Raw genomic sequence first — 24979 nt, 5'->3', positions numbered from 1 at the left:
AAAAGTTATTATAAGGTGGAACACTATGAATTATGAAGTCTTTCTGGGGCAAACAGGATTTGCTGACCCAGTTCAGTTTAAAGTAGGATACTGCTCAGTCCATGGAATGATGTCACTCTTGTTCCTCAGTAGCCATTTAAGTTCTCTGAGCCCATGGAGGACCCTGTTATAACTGACATTTCTGTTTTCATTGCAGTTGTCGGACAAGTAACCGCAAGAGTTTGATTGTGACCTCTAGCACATCACCTACACTACCACGGCCACACTCACCACTCCATGGCCACACAGGTGAGTGCTTGAAGGTTAAGAAAGGTGGGATGAAAGAGTGGCCAGTGACACTTCTTTCCTACTTCTCACTTTGTGTGGCTCAGCATATTACATTGTTACTTCACTTGGTTGACTGAGGCATACCAAGTTCATGGGCATGCTTTCCATGGGAGAATGTGTTCAGTCTGTTTTTGACTCTTAGTTGTTTCTTACCTCGACCTGCCAACATTCCTTTTGGTCTTGTACATATTTTGGGGCCAGGTTTGTATCCTGGGTCCATGGCCTCTGTTGGGGTATACTGAGAGCATGTTATGGCTCCAGTCATCTGGGGCTGTGTGAAAAGAGCTTTATTAAATGTTGTCCTACCATGCCCAAGGGGCAGTCCTTACAAAGATGGTTTTCTGCCTCATGGGACTCCTGATAACTTTCTCTGTTAGAATAGGAGTCAACAAAGGTGAGAGGAATATTTGTTTTTTGTTGGTATTGATTTCACGTATTGGAATTGAGCAAAAGATCTCATATATTCAGACTCTGCTCCATCTGGAATCTGGGCTCCTCTAGACAGTATAAGGACTGATTTAGTTGCCTCTGACTGGGGAATATAGAAAAATTATGAGGCAGAAGACCTTATTTGAGTTAGCCATACATTTTAGTCTAGACATGTATTTTTGTACCCCAGGGAAGCCAGTGAGGGGCCTTAGCTTTGCTAAAGGGGTTGTTGCACTGTTACACTGTTCATTGCTACATTATTTACAGTGGAAGTTCCAGACCTCGGTGTAATGGAAATGGAACAGGCTTAGAACCGTAGGAAGCCGTTTAGAGCTTACTGCATGGGTTTGGTAAGCCATGGGCCTTGTGTATCTTTGGGCAATAAAACAGTACCAAAGCAATGCAACAGCTCATCATCAAGCCAGATAAGACAGGTCTGTTTCACTTGGGTTTGTCTCCTTGCTCACAGTTTACTGTGTCTTTGGAGGGAGAAAATGAGGGTGCATGTGGAATAGTTGTGTAAGCACACTGAGAGTCTGGTGATTCTGAAATTGATCTTTGTACTTGGGAGAAGGTTCTCACTTTACTGGGCTCATCTCCAGCTATTCAGTGTGCTCATGGACCTTTTCCAGGAATCCATAAAACTCTTAAACACTAACTCTCACATTAGAAGACACCACGAAGAGTGCAGGGGGACCCAGGGGATTGGAGATTTACTGAGACTGGAAAGCAAAGCTCTCATTGTGTTTAGGTATGTTCCTCAAACAGACTGGGTTATGTGCACTCTACCCTGGAACTTTGTAAAAACAGCATATATCTGACCTTGCCTTTTCATCCTATAGAAATAAATTTAGCATCTCTAGACCTTATACATTATTTCACAACTATAATGTGAGTACTAGGCATTAATTACTACTGGCTGTTCCTCTCTGAGATGATTATCTCTCTATTTAGATCCCCAGCAGTTAGAGTTTTGGATCAAATCTTCCCTGTTCAAGTGACTTTGACTGAGAACATCATCTGGTCTTTTCAGCCTGCCTAGGGCTGTGGACTCTTGCTTTGAGTTAATATGTATAACATACTTCATACTCCATAAATGTTACCTGTCATCATCGTCATCTCTCCCCAAATCACTGCAAAAAATCCAGGTGGGCCTCAGACCCAGGAAAGAAGGATTGACGTAAAAGCCTAATTCATGGCTGTAGACTCTTTACTTAACCTATATGTTGAGAAAGGAAGCACTGATTGTTCCATGCAGATCAAACTTGCCATTAGTTTATATCCTCAGATCTTATACATCCTGATCTGTTGAGTAATATGAAGCCTGTTGATTTGAAAGTAGGTCTATTTATTCTATACAGTTCATTCCATTATTAAACACTTACTATATATAATATAACTACAGTAAGGTCAGTTTAGTAGGTACTTAGTCATTCTGGAAATAGAACCTTCCTAGTTCGTTGTTTTTTTAAAATTTATTAACTATGCTTTTTAGAGCAGTTTTTAGGTTCGAAGCAAAATTTAGCAGAAAGTACAGAGAGTTCCCCTATACTCCATTCCCCCACACGTGCATAACCTCCCCCACTATCAGTATCCTGCACCAGAGTGGTACATTTGTTAAAGTCAATTAATTTACATTGGCACATCATTATCATTCAAAGTCCATAATTTATATTAGAGTTTGCTCTTGGTGTTGTATACATCCTGTGGGTTTTGACAAAGGTACAATGACATGTATCTATCATTGTAGCATCATGCAGAATAGTTTCACTGCCCTAAAAACCCCCTGTGCTCTGCCTTTTCATCCCTTCCTGCCTCCAAACCCCGGCATCCGCTAATCTTTTCACTGTCTCCATAGTTTTGCCTTTTACAGAATTTCATATAGTTGGAATCATACAGTATGTAGCCTTTTCAGATTGGCTTATTTCACTTAGTATTTGCACTTAAGATTTCTTCATGTCTTACCATGGCTTGATAGCTCATTTCTTTTAAGCACTGAGTAATAATATTCCATTGTCCGATGTACCACAATTTATAAATCCATTCACCTACGGAAGGGCATCTTGGTGGCTTCCAAATTTGGCAGTTATGAATAAAGCTATTATAAATATCTCTGGGCAAATTTTTTTGGACATAAGTTTTCAGTTCATTTGGATAAATACCAAAGAGCTTGACTGATTGCTGGATCATATGGTTAAGGGTACGTTTAGTTGTAAGAAACTGAAGAACTGCTTTCCAAAGTGTACCATTTTGCATTCCCACTAGCAATGAATGAGAGTTCCTGTTGCTCCACATCCTTGCCATCATTTGGTGTTGTGTTTTGGAATTTGGCTATTCTAATAGGTTCGTAATGGTATCTCGTTTCAGTTTTCATATCCCTAATGGCATATGATGTTGAACATCTTTTCATATGCTTACTTGCCATCTTTTTTGGTGAGGTGTCCGTTCACATCTTTTGCCTGTTTTTTAATCAGGTTTGTTTTCTTATCTTGAGTTTTAAGTGTTCTTTGTATATTTTGGGTAACAACAGTCTTTTATCAGATAGCTTTTGCAGTTATGTTTTCCTAGTCTTAGGCTTGTTTCTTCATTCTCTTTTGCATAGCAGAAGTTTTTAATTTTAATGAAAACCGACTTAATTATTTCTTTCGTGGATCATGCCTTTGGTGGTGTGTCTATTTTTTATTTATTTAGTTAGTTATTTTTGAGAGAGAGAGAGTGTGCGCTCATGCAGGGGAGGAGGGACAGAGGGAGAGGGAGAAAGAGAATCTTAAGCAGGCTCCATGCCCAGTGCAGAGTTTGATGTGGGGCTCCGTCTCATGACCCTGAGATCATGACCTGAGCCAAAATCAAGAGTTGGATGCTTAACCGACTGAGTCAGGCGCCCCTGGTGTTGTGTCTAAAATGTCATTGCCAGGGCTCTTGTGTGGCTCAGTTGGTTAAGCCTTTGGCTCAGGTCATGATCCCCAGGGTCCTGGGATTGAGCCCCTCGTCAGGCTCCCTGCTCAGCAGGGAGTCTGCTTCTCCCTCTTCCCCTCCCCCTGGCTCGTGCTCGCACTGTCTCTCTCTCTCAAAAATAAATAAATAAATAATCTTTTAAAAATTTTAAATAAAATGTCATTGCCATACTGAGGGCCATCAAGGTTTTCTCCAGTGTTACCTTCTAGGAGGTTTATAGTTTTGCGTTTTATGTTTAGGTCTGTGATCCATTTTGAGTTAATTTTTTTTTTTTTTTTAAAGATTTTATTTATTTGACAGAGAGAGACACAGTGAGAGAGGGAACACAACCAGGGGGAGTGGGAGAGGGAGAAGCAGGCTTCCCGCGGAGCAGGGAGCCCGATGCGGGGCTCGATCCCAGGACCCTGGGACCATGACCTGAGCCGAAGGCAGACGCTTAACGACTGAGCCACCCAGGCGCCCCCATTTTGAGTTAATTTTTATGAAGGTCTGTAGATTCATTTTTTTGTATGTGGATGTCCAGTTGTTCCAGCACTATTTGTTTTGTTTTGCTGCTTTTGCTCCTTTGTCAAAGATCAGTTGACTATATTTATGTGGGTCTGTTTCTGCCTGTTTTTTCTGTCTCTATTCTCTTCCGTTAATTTGTCTTTTCTTTATCTATTGCCATACAGTCTTGATTACCATAGCTTTATAGTAAGTATTGAAGTCGGGTAGCATTAGTTCTCCAACTTTGTTCTTTTTCTTCAATATTAAGTTGGCTATTTTGGGTCCTTTGCTTCTTCATATAAACTTTAGAATCAGCTTGTCATCATCCACAAAATAATTTGCTGGGATTTTGACTGGGATTGTGTTGAATCCATAGATCAAGTTAGGAAGAACGGACATCTTGACAATATTGAGTACTATCTATGACCATGGAATATCTCTCCATTTATGTAGTTCTTCTTTGATATCTTTCATCAGAGTTCTGTAGTTTTCCTCATTTAGATCTTATACATATTTTGTTATATAACTAAGTATTTCATTTTTAGAGGGTGGTAATGTGAATGATAACATGTTTTTAGTTTCAAATTCTGCATTGATAGCATATAGTAGTGTTGACTTTTGTACATTAACCTTGTATTCTGCAGTTTTGCTGTAATAGATTATTAGTTCTAGGAGGTTTTTTGTTGATTTTTTTCAGATTTTCTGTATAGGCTATCGTCATCTGTGAACAAAGACAGTTTTATTTCTCCCTTCTCAATCTGTATACCTTTTATTTCCTTGTCTTACTGCATTAACTAGGACTTCCATTGCAATGTTGAAAAGCAGTGGTGAGAAGGTACCACTTGGTGGGAAAGCTTCAAGTTTCTCACCATTAAGTATGATGTTAGCTGTAGGGTTTTTTTGTAAATGTTCTTTATCAAGTTGAGGAACTTTCTATTCCTAATTTGCTGAGAGTTTTTTAAACCATGAATGGGTTTTGGATTTTGTCAAAAGCTTTTTCTGCATCTGTTGACGTGACCATTTGATTTTGTTTCTTTAGCTTGTTGATTTAATGGTTACATTAATTGATTTTCAAGTGTTGAACCAGCCTTGCATACCTGGGATAAATCCCCCTTAGTTATGTTGTATAATTTCTTTTTTTTTTTTTTTCTGGCTACAAATTTATTCAACACAAAACAATCTCCAACTTCACTGAGGTGGCTGACCATGTCCATGACCAAATCTGCCTCTAAATGGGAACTCAGTTGCTGACTCAGCCCCGGCCTTGGCTTTCTTGTCAGCACCAGGGGGCACAGCGCTTCGTCTGTAGGTGTCTCAACTTCCCCTCGTGTGAGTCTTTTTTTTTTTTTTTTTTTTTTAAAGATTTTTTGTTTATTTATTTGACAGAGAGAGATACACAGCGAGAGAGAGAACACAAGCAGGGGGAGTGGGAGAGGGAGAAGCAGGCTTCCCGCAGAGCAGGGAGCCCAATGCGGGGCTCGATCCCAGGACTCCGGGATCATGACCTGAGCCGAAGGCAGACGCTTAACGACTGAGCCACCCAGGCGCCACCAACCCTCGTGTGAGTCTTGCAGGTCGCTCTCCCTCCAGACCTTTGGGCCATGGTCTGCCAGTCTCAGGGCGGCTGCGGCGCAGAGTGGCAGGCACAATCTCGGGGGGCAGGTGGAGGTAATCACAGAGATACTGGATGCCCTCGTCGGTAAGGTACCAGTAGAAATGTCTCCAGGCAAACTGTTCCTTTACGTAGCCTCGTGATTTGAGAGACTGCATGGCCTTCATGACGTGAAGGTTGGGCACATTCTTGTCTGCCAGCTCAAGGTGTTTGGGCATGTGGACATCCTTCTTGGCCACCATCACTCCCTCCTTGAAAAGGAGTTCATAAATGGCAGTTCGGTTCTTCTTGGGCATCAGCATCTCGGCGACTGCTATGTTCGAGGCTGGGGCTGGAAAGGATGGTGTATAATTTCTTTTAGGCTTTGTTGGCTTTGATTTGCTAATATTTTTTGGAGGATTTTACATCTTTCATGAGAGATAATGGTCTATAGTTTTTTTGTTTTTTGTTTTTTTTCTTGTAATGTCTTTGTCTGGTTTTGGTGTTAGGTTAATTGTGGCCTTATAGAGTAAGTTCCCCCTGCTTCTATCTTCTGGAGGAGATTGTGGAGAATTGGTATAATTTCTTACTAAATGTTTGATAGAATTTACTATTGAACACATTTGGGCCTGGTGCTTTCTATTTTGGAAGGATATTAATTATTGATTAAATTTTTTAATATAAGCCTATTCGGATTATCTATTTCTTGCCTGAGCTTTGGTAGATTTTGTTTTTTAAGGAATTGGTTTATTTAATCTAGGTTGTCATATTTATGGGCACAGAGCTGTTCATAACATTGTTTTATTATCCTCTTCATGTGCATGGAATCTGTAGTCAGGTCCCTTCTTTAATTTCTAATATTAGTGATTTGTGTCTTCTCTCTCTTTATCTTAGCCTGGCTAGAGGTTTATCCATTTTGTTGGTCTTCTTAAAGACCCAGCTTTTAGTTTTGTTGATTTTTTTCTGTTGATTTCCTGTTTTTGATATCATTGATTGCTCCTCCATCATATTATTTCTTTTATTTACTTTAGACTTAATTTGCTCTTTTTCTAGTTCCTTAAGGTGGAGGCTTAGATGATTAATTTTAGATCTTCTTTTCTAATATATGCATTTAATGCTATGAATGTCTCTGAAGGCTGTGTTTCACTGCATCTCACAAATTTGGGTAAGCTGTATTTTCATCTTCATTTAGTTAAAAATATTTTGTAATGTATTTATTTATCTTGAGATTTCTTCTTTGACCCATGTGTTATTTTAAGGTGTGTTTTTAATCTCCAAGTATTTTGCGATTTTCCAGTTATCTTCTGTTATTGATTACTAGTTTAATTCCATTGTGATCTGAAAGTAGATACTGTGTGATTTCTGTTCTTTTAAATTTGTTCAGATATGCTTTATGGCCCAAAATGTGGTCTGTCTTGATGAATGCTCCATGTGATCTTGAGAAGAATGTGTGTTCTGCTGTCATTGGATTAAGTAGTCTATAGATGTCAGTTATGTCCAGTTGATTGATGGTGCTGCAAAGTTTCAACTGTGTCTTTATAGATTTTCTGTGTAATGTAAACATGGTATTGCTGAGTCATAGAATAACTGTATAAATTTTTGGAATAAGATTAACAGGTCACTGGTCATGCAGATTTATATGATGTTTGTTAAATATCACCTGATTTTATTTTATTTATTATTTTTTAATAAAAATTTTATTTATTTATTTGACAGAGAGAGAGAGCAGGAACACAAGCAGGGGGAGTGGGAGAGGGAGAAGCAGACTCCCCGCTGAGCAGGGAGCCTGATGTGGGGCTCGATCCCAGGACCCTGGGATCATGACCTGAGCCGAAGGCAGACACTTAATGACTGAGCCACCCAGGCGCCCCTAATATCACCTGATTTTAAACTAGTATACTGGAACTTAGAGGATGACTTCCTTGAACCTTTGGACCAAGCCCCAGTAATTTATTCCTCTTTATTCCCTAACACTTGCAGCCTCCTCACTCTATCTTCCTTGAATGCACTAAGGCTAATTTCATTATCCCTTATTCCTGTTAATATCAGTCACTACAGGAATCCCCTGGCACACTTCCCTCCCATCTCCTACACTCTTAATTCCTATAAATCTCTGAATATTCCCTGTTTTGTCCCTTTTTCTCAACCCTCTCTGACTCTTGAAACACTTCCAGTGTACCTTTTGGAATTTATTATCAGCAAAATCTCCTATATTCTCAGTCTTCTTCTAATGGAATCCTGTAGGAGAGGGAGGGGTTAGAATAGATTGTCCTGCAGCTCTCTCAGGTGTTAGCTCTTACCTATCCCATGACCTTATACCATTGGGCCAGAAAGGAAGAGGAAGATGCCCTTATCTTTTCATTATTCTCCCTTTTTTTTTTTTTTTTAAAGATTTTATTTATCCATTTGACAGGGAGAGACACAGAGAGAGAGGGAACACAAGCAGGGGGAGTGGGAGAAGGAGAAGCAGGCTTCCCGCTGAGCAGGGAGCCTGATGCGGGGTTCAATACCAGGACCCTGGGATCATGACCTGAGCTGAAGGCAGATGCTTAACGACTGAGCCACCCAGGTGCCCCTCCCTTTCTTTTTCTTAATGTCCCCAACCTTTGATTCTTATACTATTAAATTTTATCACTATCCATCATTGCAGTTGTAAATATCTTAGCTCTTGACTCTATTACTCTTCACTTTTAACTCCTGTTATTCTTGGTGGTTTGAATATACTCATTGATTTTTCAGTTGTTTGAACTCCAGTCTTCGAGTGAGCTTTTCCTCCATAGTACCTCAGTTACTTAGACTGTGCCTGCATAATTTTCGTTTCATTCTTCTTGCTGCTGTCTAAGCACCTCCAATCTTTCTACCTTGTGCCATCTAGAAACCCCATCCCCCCCAAACCAAACATTTAATTCCAGGATCTCCAGTCCTTGAGACCCTTAAATATATTAAGTTTAGGATGCCTTCTAAATACTGATATGGGTAGATCAATGTATTAGGCTGGAGAGTACCTGGAAGAGAACATAAGGAGCCAACAGAATACCTACCCCACCTCTAGGGCCTGTGATGCAAAAGGATGTGTAAAAGCAAAGTTATTACTTGAAAGAACTTTAGGGGAAGCTATGTATTCAGGGTGAGAGTCAAGTTTCACCTAATAAATATGTTAAGGGCTATATTAAATATATGTCCAGGGTGCTTGGGAGTACAAAATCAAGGATAACACTGGCAGTTGCAAGATCAATTAAGAGACCACTGCCATTGTCAAGATGTAAGGGAGTGTTAGAAATGGAGAAAGTATATGTATAGGAGAAAAACTTATGAGGTTAAATAATCAAGAGATCAGAATCAATTATCTCCAGATTTCCTGCTTAGGTGATTAATGAGTAATAATACCCTTAGCTTAAATAAGGAATACTGAAGAATCAATGTAAGGGAAGGAAAAAGAAGATCCAAGAAGCAAGTCTATACATATATGGACACTTGATTTATGGTGAGAGTAACGCTGGGACAATTGTATGTCCATATGGAGAAATTGAAAGATTTAACTCTTACTTCACAGAAATCAATTTCAGGTAAATTTTAGATTTTTTTTCAGTCTCATTAAGGTATGATTGATAAAGTTGTAAGATATTTAAAGTATACAACACGATGACCTGATATGCATTGAATTGTAGTTTTAAATGTGAAAGTCAATACCCTCCAATTCCATCCACATCGATGCAAATGGTAGGTATTCATCCTTTCTAATGGCTGAGTAATATTCCATTGTATATGTGAACCACATCTTCTTTATCCATTCATCTCTTGAAGGACATCTTGGCTCTTTCTACAGTTTGGCTATTGTGGACATTGCTGCTATGAACATTGGGGTACAGGTGCCCCTTCTTTTCACTACATCTGTATCTTTGAGATAAATACTCAGTAGTGTAATTGCTGGGTCGTAGGGTAGCTCTATTTTTAACGTCTTAAGGAACCTCCATACTTTTCCAGAGTGGCTGTACTAGCTTGCATTCCCACCAACAGTGTAAGAGGGTTCCCCTTTCTCCACATTCTCGCCAACATTTGTTGTTCCCTGTCTTATTAATTTTAGCCATTCTAACTGGTATAAGATGGTATCTCATTGTGGTTTTGATTTGTATTTCCCTGATGACTAGTGATGTGGAGCATTTTTTCATGTGTCTTGTTGGCCATCTGTATATCTTCTTTGGAGAGTGTCGGTTCATGTCTTCTGCCCATTTCTTGACTGGATTATTTGTTTCTTGGGTGTTGAGTTTGTTAAGTTATTTATAGATCTTGGATACCAGCCCTTTATCTGATATGTCATTTGCAAATATCTTCTCCCATTCTGTGGGTTGCTTTTTAGTTTTGTTGACCGTTTCCTTTGCTGTGCAGAAGCTTTCTATCTTGATGAAGTCCCAATAGTTCGTTTTTGCTTTAACTGGAGGGTATTATGCTAAGTGAAATAAGTCAGTCAGAGAAAGAATTATCATATGGTTTCACTCATATGTGGAATATAAGGAATAGTGCAGAGGACCATAGGGGAAGGGAGAGAAAACTGAATGGGAAGAATTCAGAGAGGGAGACAATCCATGAGAGACTCTGGACTCTGGGAAACAAACTGAGGGTTGTAGAAGGGGGGGGGATGGGGTAACTGGATGATGGGTATTGAGTAGGGCACTTGATGTGATGAGCACTGGGTGTTATACACAACTAATGAATCGTTGAACACTACATCAAAAACTAATGATGTACTATGTATTTGCTAATTGAACATAATAAAAATAAATGTGAAAGTCAAAACACTATTCTTTTAGGTGTATAGGAGGGGTCTCCTGACTGGCTCAGTCAGTTCAGTGTGGGACTCTTGATTTTGGCTCGGGTCATGATCTCAGAGTCGTAAAACCAACCCCCACATTGGGCTCTGCACTCAGCACAGAGTCTGCTTGAGATTCTCTCCCTCTCCCTCTGCCCCTCCTCCTGCTCTGCTCGTGTGTGCTCTCTCTCTCTCTCAAATAAATAAATAATAAATAAAATCTTAAAGAGAGAATATCTTAATTTAAAAAAAAAACATAAAGGGAGTTTTTTAAGGATGTAAAGAGGTTAATACTTTTGACTACCTTAAAAGTAAGAATTTGTGGACATTAGAAGATAATGTGAAAAAGCAAGCCACAACGTGGGAGAAGATAATTATGCGCTTAAAACTGGTAAAGGGCTTGGATTCAAAACCTGTAGAGAACTCCAGCAAATCAATAAAATAAAAAGTAGTATGACTGAAAAACATCCAAGGGACTTGAACAGGAGTTAGTTAACAAAAGCAATCCAAATGGCCAATAAATACATGAAGATACTTTAATCTCATAGTAATTATGGAAATGTAAAATAAAATCACAATGAAATGCCATTATGTGACCACCAACAATGGCTTGAAGTGACAAAACCAAGTGTAACTAAGTATATGAAACACTGGTAATCCTTAAACACTATGGTGGAAGTATAAATTGGTACAAACATTTTACAAAAACAGTTTGGCATTTTTTTCATATAAAGTTTAAAAATAGACAAACTAGAACATGAAAAGTCACTTATTTGTATGACTCCATTTCTATGAAATGTCCAAGGATGGGCAATTCCATAGAAACAAAGTAGGGGCTCCTGGGTGGCTCAGTCGTTAAGCATCTGCCTTTGGCTCACGTCATGATCCCAGGGTCCTGGGATCCAGCCCCACATCGGACTCCCTGCTCAGCGGGTGGCCTGCTTCTCCCTCTCCCACTCCCCCTGCTTGTGTTCCCTCTGTCTCTCTCTCTCTCTCTGTCAAATAAATAAATAAATAAATAAATAAATAAATAAATAAATAAAATCTTAATAAATAAAAGAAAGTAGATTAGTGGTTTGCCAGGAGCGTAGGGAGAGAGGAGAATGAGGAATGATTGCTAACAGGGACAGTTTCCTTTTTGATTGATAACAATGTTCTGGAAGTGTATAGTGGTGATAGTTGTACAACTTTGTGAATATACTAAAAACCACTAAACTGTACACTTTAAAAGGTTGGATCTTATAATATGTGAATTATATCTCAGTTTTTAAAAACTATATGAGAAAAAAACTAAACTCAAATATTTAGAGATGCCTACCTAGTTGATAAAGCTATAAAGAAATGATTGCCATAAAAGTAAGGGCAATGTAAAGGGGAGGGACATTGGAAGGATTATATAGAGGGATTTTGGAAGACGGCATTGTTAAGCTGGATGGTGTTTACATAAGGGCTTGCTATATAATTATATTCCTTTATAACTAAACTGTGTTAAGTGAAGCAGCTGGTTCAAGGTCAAATGACTGTGCCCTGTTCTGTTTCTATATGTTTCATTATAATTTGTTTCTCTGGCATGGATGACTGTTTGCCTTTGAACTGTCTCCTCCAACTGCTAAACTGCTTGGTATTGGTAAAGTTGAAAAAAGCCTGGTTTATAGGCTGCTGGGTTTTCTGTCTTGAGATTTTTTTTGTCCTATTGATCCATTTCTGGCTGTTTTTAAGAAAGAGTTCTTTTTTTTTTTTCTTTTTTTAAGAGTTCTTCTCAATAATGTGATTTTTAAGAATTAATTTAAATATTTGCTTCAAAATGTTAATATTCTGACATCTTAATTTTCTTATTTTTAAGTTTTTATTTAAATTCCAGTTAGTTAACATACAGTGTAATATTAGTTTCGGGTGTACAATATAGTGATTCAACACTTCCGTACATCACCCAGTGCTCATCACAACAAGTGCATTCCTCAATCCCCAGCACCTATTTAACCTATACCCCACCCACCTCCCCTCTGGTAACTACATTCTTCATAGTTAAGAGTCTGTTTCTTGGTTTGCCTCTCTCTCTCTCTCTTTTTTTTCCCTTTGCTCATTTGTTTCTTAAATTCTACATATGAGTGAAATCATATGGTATTTGTCTTTCTCTGACTTACTTTGCTTAGCATATTCTCTAGCTCCATCCATGTTGCAGATGCCAAGATTTCATTCTTTTTTATGGCTGAGTAATATTCCATTGTATGTATATACCACATCTTTTTTATCCATTCATCAGTTGGTGGACACTTGACCTGTTTCTATAATTTGGCCATTGTAGATAATGCTGCTATAAGTATCGGGGTGCATGTATCCCTTTGAATTAGTGTTTTTGTATTCTTTGGGTAAATGCCTAGTAGTGCAATTGCTGGATGGTAGTAGAGTTCTATTTTTTTTTAAGTTTTTATTTAAATTCCAGTTAACATACAGTGTAATATTAGTTTCAGGTGTACAATATAGTGATTTAACACTTCCTCACAATACCTGGTGCTCATCACAAGTGTACTTTTTAATCCCTATTACCTATCTAACCCATCCCCCCACTCACCTCCATTCTCACATCTTAATTTTCCCCTCAAAATAAGACCAATTCAGAGGCACCTGGGTGGCTCAGTCGGTTAAGCATCTGCCTTTGGCTCAGGTTGTGATCCCAGGGTCATGGGATTGAGCCCCTCGTGGCACTCCCTGATCAGCAGAGAGCCTGCTTCTCCCTCTCCCTCTGCCCCTCCCCCTGCTTATGCACGCATGTTCTCTGTCAAATAAATAAATTTAAAAATCTTTAAAATAATAAGACCAGGGCGCCTGGGTGGCTCATTCGTTAAGCATCTGCCTTCAGCTCAGGTCATGATCCTGGGGTCCTGAGATCAAGCCCCACATTGGGCTCCCTGCTCAGTGGGAAGCCTGCTTCTCCCTCTCCCTCTCCCCCTGCTTGTGTTCCGTCTCTCGCTGTGTCTCTCTCTGTCAAATAAATAAATAAAATCTTTAAAAAAAAAAAAAGACCAATTCAAATTATTGATTTTATTTTGTCACAACCCTCAGATTGGTAATTTTGGCCTTTTTAAGGTAAAGTGAATGTTGGAGAAATAGAGAAAACAGGAAAAGTAGCGTGCCATTTTTAGGCCATGGCATCTGGTGGTATAATAAACAATTTCTCTGGTCTTTATCCAAGGTTCCTGGTAGAGAGCTTCTAGAAACCTTGTAACTTCCAGGGTGATAGGAGTGTCTTTGTTATGCTAATGGAGCAGTTCAAAGCGGCCCTCTAGGTAGCTTCAAGATGGCGGCTTGTTCACCGGGAAGGAAGACCAAGCACATGATTAGAAAGTTGGAGCTTTGGGCCAGCCCAACCTCCTGGGGAGGGGATAGGAGATGGAGATTGAGTTTAGTTGTACAGCCAATGATTTAATCAGTTGTGCCTGTGTAATGAGACCAAATTAAAAACTGTAGGCACCAAAGCTCCAAATAGAGCATCCTGGCTGGTGAACACATTTATGTGCTGGGAGGGCAACACACCCTGTTTACACAAGGAGAGGGCACAGGAGCTCTGCATTCCTTCCCTGACCTTGCCTATGTGCATCCTTTATAATAAAAGTGTAATACTAAATATAACACTTCCTGAGTTCTGTGAATTGTTCTAGTAAATTATTGAACCTGGAAGGGGGAGCTATGGAAACATCCAAATTTATAGTCATATGTCCAAAGTACAGGTGGCCTTGTCACCTTCCTCCCCCCAAGATTTATGGCTGGTGTAGGAAGTGAGGCAATCTTGAGGACTTTGCTCTTAATCTGTCTGATCTGTACTAACTATGTGTGGTTGGTATCATAATTAAATTGTAGTACACCTACTTAGTGTCAGAATAGTATCCTTTGAAAAATCTATTGGAGCCTGGCCAGTTGGAAGGAATGCTTGTTACGATCTGTTATTTTGTCAGCTTTCAGACATTATTATTTCCCTTTGAACTATAGAAATTTTTTGCCAAAGATTACCATCTCAGACACAGGTAACAGTTTTTTTTTTTGTTTTTGTTTTTGTTTTTTAAAGATTTTATTTATTTATTTGTTAGAGTGGGTGAGAGAGAGTGAGCAAGGGTACAAGCAGGGGGAGCAGCAGAGGGAGAGGGAGAAGCAGGCTCCCTGCTGAGCAAGGAGCCTGATGTGGGACTCGATCCCAGGGCACTGGGATCATGACCTGAGCCGAAGGCAGACGCTTAACCGACTGAGCCACCCAGGCGTCCCACAGGTAACAGTTTTTGACTGTTTCCCTGGCAACTGCCCCATGACTTGCAAGCCATTTCCTTACTTTGATGTTGGCCATATTTGATATTAAAATATTAAATTGTGAATCAGCTCTAAAAAGTTCTAATGAACAAATGCATAAACCTTAAAAACTGATAAATTAGTAAGTACTTACCTTATTGATATGGGAATAAAGTACCGTACAGTGCCTTTAGTTCTGGTAGATGCCATCGAGGATTAAAAAATAGATGAACAGAGGAGAAACAGAAGACATACTCAGTTTAAGACTCAGGAAAAGCTGGGGTAAGGGGGAAAAAAAAACATTGAGAAAAAGCCTTTGATAAACTAACTCTAGGTGAATATATTCTGACCTTTTATGGTCTTATGGAGGCCCTAATCACCTTTCATTTGACTTATTGAAGAACCTCCCTAACTCCTTTTTTCTTTCTACTCAGTCCATTCTAAATTTTGAAACTGGACATTTTTTTCTAATATATCACTTTGTACTTGTCATTCTACTACTTAGAATTTTTTTTAAAGATTTTTTTTTTTTAGGATTTTTTATTTATTTATTTGACAGAGAGAGACAGCGAGAGAGGGAACAGAAGCAGGGGGAGTGGGAGAGGGAGAAGCAGGCTTCCCGCGGAGCAGGGAGCCCTATGTGGGACTCGATCCTAGGACCCTGGGATCATGACCTGAGCCGAAGGCAGACGCTTAACGACTGAGCCACCCAGGTGCCCCTAGAATTTTTGAATAGCAACATTCTCCAAAGTGGTTCTCTAAAGACGATCCATTCGGGCATGGGGAAAAATACTAAAACTTATTTTTTACCATGAAAAATGAGAATTAAATCAGGTTTTACTAGCGTTTAAGTATGGATCAACACTGGTACTACCCACATTAGATCCAAGCGTTAGCCTGTGTCATAAACTGTACGTAACGTACCATGAACAGAGTTGAGTTCCCCTGTACACCCTTAGTCATCGTTTTCCTTGAGCATATTGCAGCTTACAGGTTTTGCTATTACTTAAGTCTCTCTCTCTTTTCTTTTTTTTTAATTCCAGTATAGTTAACATACAGTGTTAAATTAGGTTCAGGTGTACAATATGATTCAGCAATTCTGTACATTACTTAGTGCTCATTAGAATAAGTATACTCTTCATCTGCTCACCTTTTTAACCCATCCTCCCATCCCCCCACCCTGGCAACCACCAGTTTGTTCTCTTACAGTGCATTTGTCCAGAACCTTGTAATATAGTGTGGAGGGAGCCTTTGAAATGGTTTGTGCAAGAAGGAAATTTAGTGGTTGTCTTGTGGCAAATTACTTAAAAGAGTGGTCAAAGTAAATGATGTAGCAGTTTTCTTGTACAAAATGTCAAGTGTTCCAAATTTCCTGAACTTTTCTGTGCTAACAAGTGGTTTTCAGTAGTATGCTGCCTAGGAGTTGGGGTGGGGGGTGGGCAGCAGTGACAAATACTGTTAGTCTATCTGTTAAAGTGAAGGTAATGTGTAACAGTGAGTGAAAAAGTAGCTGCATTTTGAAAGAAATTTGTGCCACGGAAAGAGCATTTTGAAAATGGGTATTTGGAGGGACGCCTGGGTGGCTCAGTTGGTTAAGCAACTGCCTTCGGCTCAGGTCATGATCTCAGGGTCCTGGGATCGAGCCCCGCATCAGGCTCCCTGCTCGGCGGGAAGCCTGCTTCTCCCTCTCCCACTCCCCCTGCTTGTGTTCCCTCTCTCGCTGTCTCTCTCTCTCTGTCAAATAAATAAATAAATAAAATCTTAAAAAAAAAAAAAAAGAAAATGGGTATTTGGAAATGTTACCGTTTGTATGTGACTTTGTTGACAAAAATGATTCCACCTCTTAAAACAGGTAAATCTGCCTCTTAAAAACATTGGAAAGAAAATGTTCTCATCTTCCCAATGAAAGGTTTAATAGATTTTGAACCTATTTGTTAAAAATATAGTAACATTAGAAACCTTTCTATTCATTTTCAAGAAAAACTGCTTGGCATCACAGAAGATAGAAATTTACCATCCTGGGATGCGTGGGTGGCTCAGTCGATTAAGCATGTGCCTTTGGCTCAGGTCATGATCTTCAGGGTGCTGGGATCCAGTCCTGCTTCGGGCTCCTTGCTCTGCAGAGAGCCTGCTTCTCCCAATGCCTGCAGCGCCCCCTGCTTGTGCTCATTCTCTCTCTTTCTCGCTCTCTGACAAATAAATAAATAAAATCTTAAAAAAAAAAAAAAAAAAGTATTTACCATCCTTCGGGTGGAATTGAAAAATGAGTACCATGATCTAATTAATAGAGCTAGTAAAGCACTTCTTCCATTGAGAGCTACATATCTTTGTGACATTTATTTTTCATCTATAATAAAACCAAGTCACAAAATAAATTTAAAAACTAAACTGCAGAAGACCTAAGATTTCTAAAAATATGAACAATCTTCAGTCACAGTACACTCAAAAAAGGGGAACAAAAAATTGTGTACCATGAATAAAATTTAATTTACAAAATATTTGTTTTAAAGTATATAATTTGATAAAATTTGACTTATATTTATACCTATAAAACCATCACCACAATCAAAATAATGTATGTATCCATCATGTCCAAAAGTTTCTTCATAACATTTTATAATTCCTCCCATCTCCAGGCACCCACTGGTGTGCTGTCACTTATAGATTAGTTTGACTTTTGTAGAATTTTATCCAAATGGAATCATATAGTATGTGTTCTTTTTTGTCTCCTTGTCCTTTGCATTTCCATATAAGTTTTAAAATCAGCTTACCCAAAAGGTAGCTGGTAGGAGATGGCTATGCATGAGTGAGGGCAGAGAGTATTTGGAAAATCCTGTGCCTTCTGCTCCATTTTGCTGTGAACCTAAAACTGCTCTAAAAAATAAAATCTATTAAAAAAAAAAGGCACCTGGAGTTTTGATTGGATTGTTCTGAACCTATAGATCAATTAGGGGAGAACTGACTTTTTAACAATGTTGAATATTTTTTACCTGTGGTATATTTCTCCATTTATGTAGGCCATCATTAATTTCTCTTAACAATGTTTTTTAAAATACTTTAAATTTACTTTTATTTTTGAAATTTATTATTGAACATTGCATACAATGTTTTATTCATTTCAGGTGTAAAACATAGTGATTGAAGAATTCTGTGCATTGGTGCTCACCATGATAAGTGAAGTCACCATCTGTCACCATTGACTATATTCCTTATGCTGTACTTTTCATCTCCATGACTTATTTATATTGTAACTGGAAGTTTGTGCCTCTTAATGCCCTTCTCTTAACAGTGTTTTGTGTCACTCTTGTACATCTTTTGTTAGATTTATCCCTAAGTATTCATGTTTTTATGCAATAAATGGTATTGTATTTCTTTTCTTTTTCTGGTTATTGCTAACATATAGAAATATAATAGATTTTTGTGTATTGTCCTTGTATCCTGTAGCCTTGCTAAACTCATTTAAGTAGCTTTATTGTAGATTCTGTCAGATTTTCTATGTAGAAATATATACTTTATATAAATATCAATTATTTAAATATATTAATATAAATATGTACTTTAAAACAAATATTTCTCCCTTTCTGATCTAGATGGTTTTTATTTCTCTTTATTTTCTTATTGCACTCATTAGATCCTCCAGTACAAATTTGAATACAAACGGTGAGCACAGACATCCTGGCCTTGTTTCTGATCTTAGAGCATTGTGTCGTAACCATTAAGTATGGTGTTAGCTATACGTTATCATTGATGCCCTTTACTGATTTAAGAATGTTTCCTTCTATTCCTAGTTTGGTGAAAGTTTTTATCAAAAAAGGTGGTTGGAGGGCGCCTGGGTGGCTCAGTTGGTTAAGTGACTGCCTTCGGCTCAGGTCATGATCCTGGAGTCCCGGGATCGAGTCCCGCATCGGGCTCCCTGCTCAGCAGGGAGTCTGCTTCTCCCTCTGACCCTCCTCCCTCTCATGCTCTCTGTCTCTCATTCTCTCTCTCTCAAATAAATAAATAAAATCTTTAAAAAAAAAAAAAGGTGGTTGGGGGGCGCCTGGCTGGCTCAGTCAGTAGAACATGCGACTCCTGATCTTGGAGTCATGAGTTCAAGCCCGACGTTGGATGTAGAAATTCCATACTTACATATATACATACATACATATATACATAAATGTTTAAAAAATGATTGTTGGATTTTTGACAAGTGCATTTTCTATGTCTAGTGGGATGATCATATAGTTTTTCTTTGTCAGCCTATTATAATGATGGGTTGTATTGATTGATTTTTTTCAGATTTTAACCAACTTGTATTCCTGGGACAAATCTACTTGGTCATAATGTATTATCCTTTTATAATTGTTGGATTTGATTTGCTGAAGTTTCATTAAGAATGTATGCATATACATTCATCTTTGTGATTTTGGTATCAAGGTGAGGCTCACTTCATAGGATGACCTGGGAAGAATTAATTCCGTTCTCTTCAATTTTCTGGAAGAATTTGTATAGAATTACTTATTCCTTGAATGTTTGGTAGACTTGTCCAGTGAAGCTATGGGGCCTGGAATTTTCTTTGTGGGTATGTTTTAAATAATAAATTTAATTTCCGTAATAGATTACAGGGCTATTCAGGTAACCTATTTCTTTGTGAATGAGCCTTGGTAGTTTGCATCTTGAAGAAAAATTTCAATTTTCAATTTCATTTAAGTTGCCAATTGACATAAAGTTGTTCATAATATTGCCTTATTCTGATATCTATAGAATCTGTGGATATCACCTCTCTCATTCCTGATGTTGGTAATTTGTGTTTTCTTTCTCTTTCCTAATCAGTCTGTTTGTAGTTTATTAAGCTAAAATCTGTGTATGGTTTGTTAATTTTCTCTGTTGTGTTTTTTTAATTGGTTTCTCCTGTGATCTTTGTGATTTCCTTTATTCTGAGTTTCATTTGCTCTTTTTTTTTTTCCCCCTAATTTAAGATAGAAGCTGAGGTCATTGAATTTAGTCCTTCTTTTCTAATGTAGGTATTTAATGATACAGTTTTCCCTCTAAGAACTCGTTTAGCAGTTTCGGATGTTATGTTTTAATTTTTGTTTAGTTCAAAGTACTTTTGTAATTTCCCTTTTGATTTCTTCTTTCAGTTATTTAGAAGTGTGTTGTTTAGTTTCCACAGATTTGGAGGTTTTCCAGAGATCTTTCTGTTACTGATTTTTATTCAATATCATATTTGTCTTGAATTATTTTAAAATTATTGGATCTTGTTTTATGGCCCAGAATATGATCATTCTTAGTAAATGTTCCATGTTCACTTGAAAAGAATGTATATTCTGCTTTTTTTCTATTAAGTTGGTTGATAGTGTTTTTCAGGTGTTCTGTATCCTATCGGTTTGTCTCTTCCCCCCATTTATTAATTTGTTTAATCATTTATATCACAAATGATATAACCCATAGATATTTATTCCATAGTATAACTTATAATATTATAATATAATATAAATATTATAATATTTGTAATCTATTAATACTTTATTTTGTTGCTCAAACTGTTCCACCTTTGGCCATTAGGAGTTCTTTCAGTTGGCTGCTGTTTTGCTTGGCATACCCCCATCAGTGTGTTTTTTGCTTGTTTTTGTTTTTATTTTTTTAAAGATTTTATTTATTTATTTATTTGAGAGAGAGAACGCATATGAGCCGGGGGGGGCAGGGGCAGAGGGAGAGGGAGAAGCAGACTCCTCACTGAGCAGGGAGCCAAACTCGGGGCTTGATCCCAGGACCGTGGGATCATGACCTGAGTCGAAGGCAGATGCTTAACTGACTGAACCACCCAGGCACCCCTGTTTTTTGGTTTTGATTTGTTATTTTCTCACTTCCTTACTTTCTGGCACTACAAGATGCTCCAGGCTTATCTTGTATATTTGTTGCCCCAGCTCTAGAATCAACCATTCTCCAAGGAGCTCTGGATACTTTTATTGGAGAATAGTATTAGAAACCAAGATCTGGGTGCTAGATACGCTTATTGCTACTGGAGTGTCCTTTTATACCCTCTTAGCCAACAGATGTATACAAACCTGTGTATATAATATATGTAACCATCTGTATCTCTATTAAATTAAACATGAGTTCTTGCTGATGTCTCCAGCACTAATCCATTATTATATAGATCATTCTAGTTTCTTCCCCTTGCTGATCTGTAAATTTCCACTCTAACAGTGAGATTCAGGGCGCCTGGGTGGCTCAGTCAGTGAAGCATCTGCCTTTGGCTCAGGTCATGATCCCAGGGTCCTGGGATCGAGCCCCACATGAGGCTCCCTGCTCAGCAGGGAGTCTGCTTCTCCCCACTCCCTCTGTTCTCTCTCTCTCTCTGTCAAATAAATAAATAAAATCTTAAAAAAAAAACCAACAATGAGATTCTTGGCTCCTACCATCTGCCATCTATATACTTAATGATTCACTTCCATTGTATACATACATATAACAGTGTCGGAATTACAAATGCATATCTACATGGAAAACAACTTTACTGACAAGTTACGTCATGTAGTTCCTTTTGCCTTTAGTCTTAATAGACTCCATTTCCAAAGTTTCTTAGGTCAGCACATTTCCTTCCACTCACTTTAATGAAGTTGTTCCAATACATTTATAATACAGTTAGATTCTCTTATCACAGTTTACATTCTTCCCTGGGATCCCTCAACCTCATAAATGATTTTTTAAATTTTTCATATATCACTCTTCATGTTGTAAAGTTCTGTAGGTTTTTTAACAAATGTATAATGTTATTTGTCCACCATTACAGTGTGATACAGAAGAATTTCATCACCTTAAAAGTGCATGGTGTTTTACCTGCTTGTCTCTTATCCCTTTGCTCTGCCCTAGCAATCACTGATCTTTTTACTTTTCCAGAATGTCATGTAGTTGGGATCATACAGTATAAAGCCTTTTCAGATTGGCTCTTTTCACTTAGTAATATGCATTTGTTTCTTCTGTGTCTTGTCATGGCTTGATAGCTTATTTCTTTTTAGTACTGAATGGTATTACATTGGATGTACTACAGTTTATCCATCTTCTACTGAAGGACATCTTGGTTGCTTCCAAGTTTTGGCAATTATGAATAAAGCTGATATAAACATCCATATGCAAGTTTTTGTGTGAACAAAAGTTTTCAACTCAGTTGAGTTAGTACTTAGAAGTGTGCTGCTAAATTGAACAATAAGACTCTGTTCAGCATTGTGAGAAACTGCAAACTGTCTCCCAAAATGGCTGTACCGTTTTGCATTCCCACCAACAAGTAAGAATTCCTGTTGTTCCACATCCTCACCAACATGAGATATTGTCAGTTTTTGAGCCATTCTAATAGGTGTGTATGAGTATCCCATGTGGTTTTAATTTTTAATTCCCTATGACAGATGATGTTGAGCAACTTTTCATATGCTTATTTGCCATCTGTATATCTTCTTTGGTGTGTCTGTTCAGATCTTTCCCTCCTTTTTTTTTTTTAAGATTTTATTTATTTGACAAAGAGAGACACAGCGAGAGAGGGAACACAAGCAGGGGGAGTGGGAGAGGGAGAAGCAGGCTTCCCACCGAGCAGGGAGCCTGATGTGTGGGGCTCGATCCCAGGACCGTGAGATCATGACCTGAGCCGAAGGCAGATGCTTAACGACTGAGCCACCCAGGCGCCCCTCTTTCCCTCCTTTTAAAATTGGGTTGTTTTCTTATTGTTGACCTTTAAGAGGTTTTTATACATTTTGGATACAAGTGAGATGTTTTATATGTTTTGATATAGATGAGATAATGTATTTTGCAAATATTTTCTCCCAGTCTGACTTGTCTTTTTTTTTTTTATCTCTTAATAATGTCTTTTGCAGAGCAGAAGTTTTTACTTTTCATGCAGTCCACTTTTTTTTCATTGATTGTGCTTTTGGTTTCACATCTAAATAGTTATCACCAAAGCCAAGGTCACCTTGATTTTCTCCTATGTTATCTTCTAGAAGTTTTGTGTTTTACATTTAGGCAGATGTTACATTAGGATCATTTACATTATCAATGTTGAGTTAATTTTTGTGGAAGTTGTGTCTAGATGCTTTTTTTTGCATATAGATGTCCAGTTGTTCCAGCACCATTCATTGAAAAGACTATCCTTTCTCCATTGAACTGCCTGTGCTCTTTTGTCATGTATCAATTGACTGCAGTTGTGTTTGTCTGTTTCTGAATGCTCTGTTCTGTTTTATTGATCTATATGTCTGATCTTTCACCAATACTACATTGTCTTGATCACTATAGCTTTATTGTGAGTTTTTTTTAATTCCAGTATAATTAACATACAGTGTCATATTAGTTTCAGGTATATAATATAGTGATTCAATAATTCTATACATTACTCAGTGTTCATTATGATAAGTGTTCTCTTCAATCCCCTTCACCTGTTTCACCCATCGTCCCACTCACCTTCCCCTTGGTAACCACCAGTTTATTCTCTATATTTAAGAGTCTCTTTTTTTGTTTGTCTCTGTTTTTCTTTGTTTTGTTTCTTAAGTTCCACATATGAGTGAAATCATATGGTATTTGTCTTTCTCTCACTGATTTATTTCATCTAGCATTATACCCTCTAGACCATTCATATTGTTGCTGATGGCAAGATTTCATTCTTTTTTTATGGTGGAGTAATATTCCATTGTGCATATATATATCACTTCTTTATCCATTCATCTCTTGGTGGACAGCACTGGGGTTGCTTCCATATTTTGGCTATTGTAAATAATGCTACAATAAACATAGGGGTGCATATATCTTTTCAAATTACTGTTTTCATATTCTTTGGGTAAATACCCAGTAGTGGAATTGCTGGATCATGATAATTCTAATTTTAATTTTTTGAGGAACCTCCATACTGTTTTCCAGTGGCTGCACCAGTTTGCATTCCCACCAACAGTGCATGAGGGTTTTTTTTTTTTCCCTTCACATCCTTGCCAACACCTGTTGTTTCTTGTGTTGTTAATTTTAGCCATTCTGACTGGTGTGAGGTGATATCTCAATGTGGTTTTGATTTGCATTTCTCTGATGACTAGTGATGTTGAGATTTATAATGAGTTTTGAAGTCAAGTAATGTCAGTCCCCCAACTTTGTTCTTCAGTATTGTGTTACTTTTCTGGTTATTTTACCTTTCCGTATAAACTTTAGAATCCATTTGTCAGTATCCACAGACTAGCCTGTTGAGATTTTGATTGAAATTGCACTGAATCTATAGATCAAGTTGGAAAAAACTGACGTCTTAGCAATATTAAATCTTCCAATCCATGAACATGCAGTACTTCATTTATTTAGATCTTTGGTTTCTTTCATCATTATAGTTTACAGCATATAAATAGTGTATATATTTTGTTAGAGTTATACATAAGCATTTCATTTTTATGCTAAAGTTAATTGTATTCTGTATTTTTTAAAAAGATTTACTTTTTGGGAGAAAGCGAGCATGAGCGGGGTGAGGGGCAGAGGGACAAGCAGACTCCCTGCTGAGCAGGGGGCCTGACTCTGGGCTGGATCCCAGGACCCTGAGATCATGACCTGAGCCGAAATCAGACATTTAACCGACTGTGCCACCCACGCACCTCTTGTGTATTGTTTTTAATTTCAAGTACCATTGTTCATTGCTAGTATAAAGGAAAGCAATTGACTTGTATATTAGCCTTGTATTCTGTGACTTTGCTGTATTTGTTTATTAGTTCCAGCAGTGATTTTTTACTTTCATCTTTTTCTTTTTCTTCTTAATTCTTCGATTCAGTTCTTCTTCGATTCTTCTTCGATTCTTTGATTCAGTTCTTTAATCTCTACATAGACAATCCTGTCATCTGCAAACAAAGATAGTTTTACTTATTATTTCCTAATGTACTTACCTTTATTTTCTTTAAAAAAAAAAAAAAAAAAGTCTTATTGCAGGGCATCTGGGTGGCGCAGTTGGTTAAGTGTCTGACTCTTGGTTTTGGCTCAGGTCATGATCTTGTGGTTGTTAGATCGAGCCCTGGGTGGGGCTCCGCGCTCAGCTTGGAGTTTGCTTCAGGTTCCCTCTCCCTCTTCCCCTCCCCCTGCTCGTGCATGCATGCTCTCTCTCTCCCTCTCAAATAAATAAA

At 38.1% G+C, this 24979-nt stretch overlaps 1 protein-coding gene and 1 pseudogene across 4 annotated transcripts in view; one reads left to right on the top strand and one right to left on the bottom strand.

The window, feature by feature from the left end:
- Window positions 1–24979, top strand: part of MAST2 (microtubule associated serine/threonine kinase 2) — a 220883-nt gene that overhangs the window by 153732 nt on the left and 42172 nt on the right. For all 4 annotated transcript variants that reach the window (XM_078073206.1, XM_078073205.1, XM_078073204.1 and 1 more), the window contains exon 5: window positions 197–288. In XM_078073206.1, coding sequence (XP_077929332.1) covers window positions 197–288 — 92 coding nt within the window. The remainder of the gene's footprint in view (window positions 1–196; window positions 289–24979) is intronic.
- On the bottom strand, window positions 5377–6154 carry LOC118540776 (small ribosomal subunit protein eS10-like; annotated as a pseudogene).

Source organism: Halichoerus grypus, chromosome 5 (assembly GCF_964656455.1).
Source record: "Halichoerus grypus chromosome 5, mHalGry1.hap1.1, whole genome shotgun sequence".
Classification (NCBI taxonomy): Eukaryota; Metazoa; Chordata; class Mammalia; order Carnivora; family Phocidae; genus Halichoerus; species Halichoerus grypus.
This window is presented reverse-complemented; position numbering and strand designations above follow the sequence as displayed.